Source organism: Volvox carteri (assembly GCF_000143455.1).
Source record: "Volvox carteri f. nagariensis unplaced genomic scaffold VOLCAscaffold_286, whole genome shotgun sequence".
NCBI lineage: Eukaryota > Viridiplantae > Chlorophyta > Chlorophyceae > Chlamydomonadales > Volvocaceae > Volvox > Volvox carteri.
The window spans coordinates 14,357-15,098 of record NW_003307819.1 but is presented as its reverse complement, the minus strand read 5'-3'; the positions used below and the strand labels follow the sequence as shown (position 1 = coordinate 15,098).

Sequence of the window (742 nt, the reverse complement as noted above, 5' to 3'; positions counted from 1 at the left end):
GGCAAGGCAAGGCAAGGCAAGGCAAGGCAAGGCAAGGCAAGGCAAGGCAAGGCAAGGCAAGGCAAGGCAAGGCAAGGCAAGGCAAGGCAAGGCAAGGCAAGGCAAGGCAAGGCAAGGCAAGGCAAGGCAAGGCAAGGCAAGGCAAGGCAAGGCAAGGCAAGGCAAGGCAAGGCAAGGCAAGGCAAGGCAAGGCAAGGCAAGGCAAGGCAAGGCAAGGCAAGGCAAGGCAAGGCAAGGCAAGGCAAGGCAAGGCAAGGCAAGGCAAGGCAAGGCAAGGCAAGGCAAGGCAAGGCAAGGCAAGGCAAGGCAAGGCATCAACTGCTACCAGGACGTGACGCTAAAATGTCGTGACAGAGCCATGCCATGCAGGCGGCAGTTACGGTGCGGAGGTATGGCATCGGGCCATCCTACTGTGGCCATCCTCCTTAGGGCCCCCAACACACACCGGTAGTTAAAGATCTCCAGGCCGCTCTCTGGCTCCACAGTGCGCTCTACACACCCCGATGTCACAGCCGCCATCACCCTGTCGTACAGCTCCGCGTACGGCAACGTCCGTGCGGGGTGCAGCTCAGGCGGCGCTAACAGACGCGTCAACGGTGCAGTACAGGCCGCAGATGTCGTGCAGCTACTGCTGCTGCGGCCACCTCTTTCACCTCCACCATCAGCAGCAGTAGCAGTAGCAGTAGCAGTAGCAGTAGCAGTAGCAGTAGCAGACACCCCCCGTCCTCGTGAAGGTGCATAA

At 60.1% G+C, this 742-nt stretch overlaps 1 protein-coding gene across 1 annotated transcript in view; it reads right to left on the bottom strand.

Annotated features, from left to right (window-relative positions):
- Positions 1-445: 445 nt before the first annotated feature.
- Positions 446-742, bottom strand: part of VOLCADRAFT_101013 (uncharacterized protein) — a gene marked incomplete at both ends in the record, with an annotated part of 5,931 nt that continues 5,634 nt past the window's right edge. The window contains one exon of the mRNA XM_002959482.1: positions 446-534. Coding sequence (XP_002959528.1) covers positions 446-534 — 89 coding nt within the window. The remainder of the gene's footprint in view (positions 535-742) is intronic.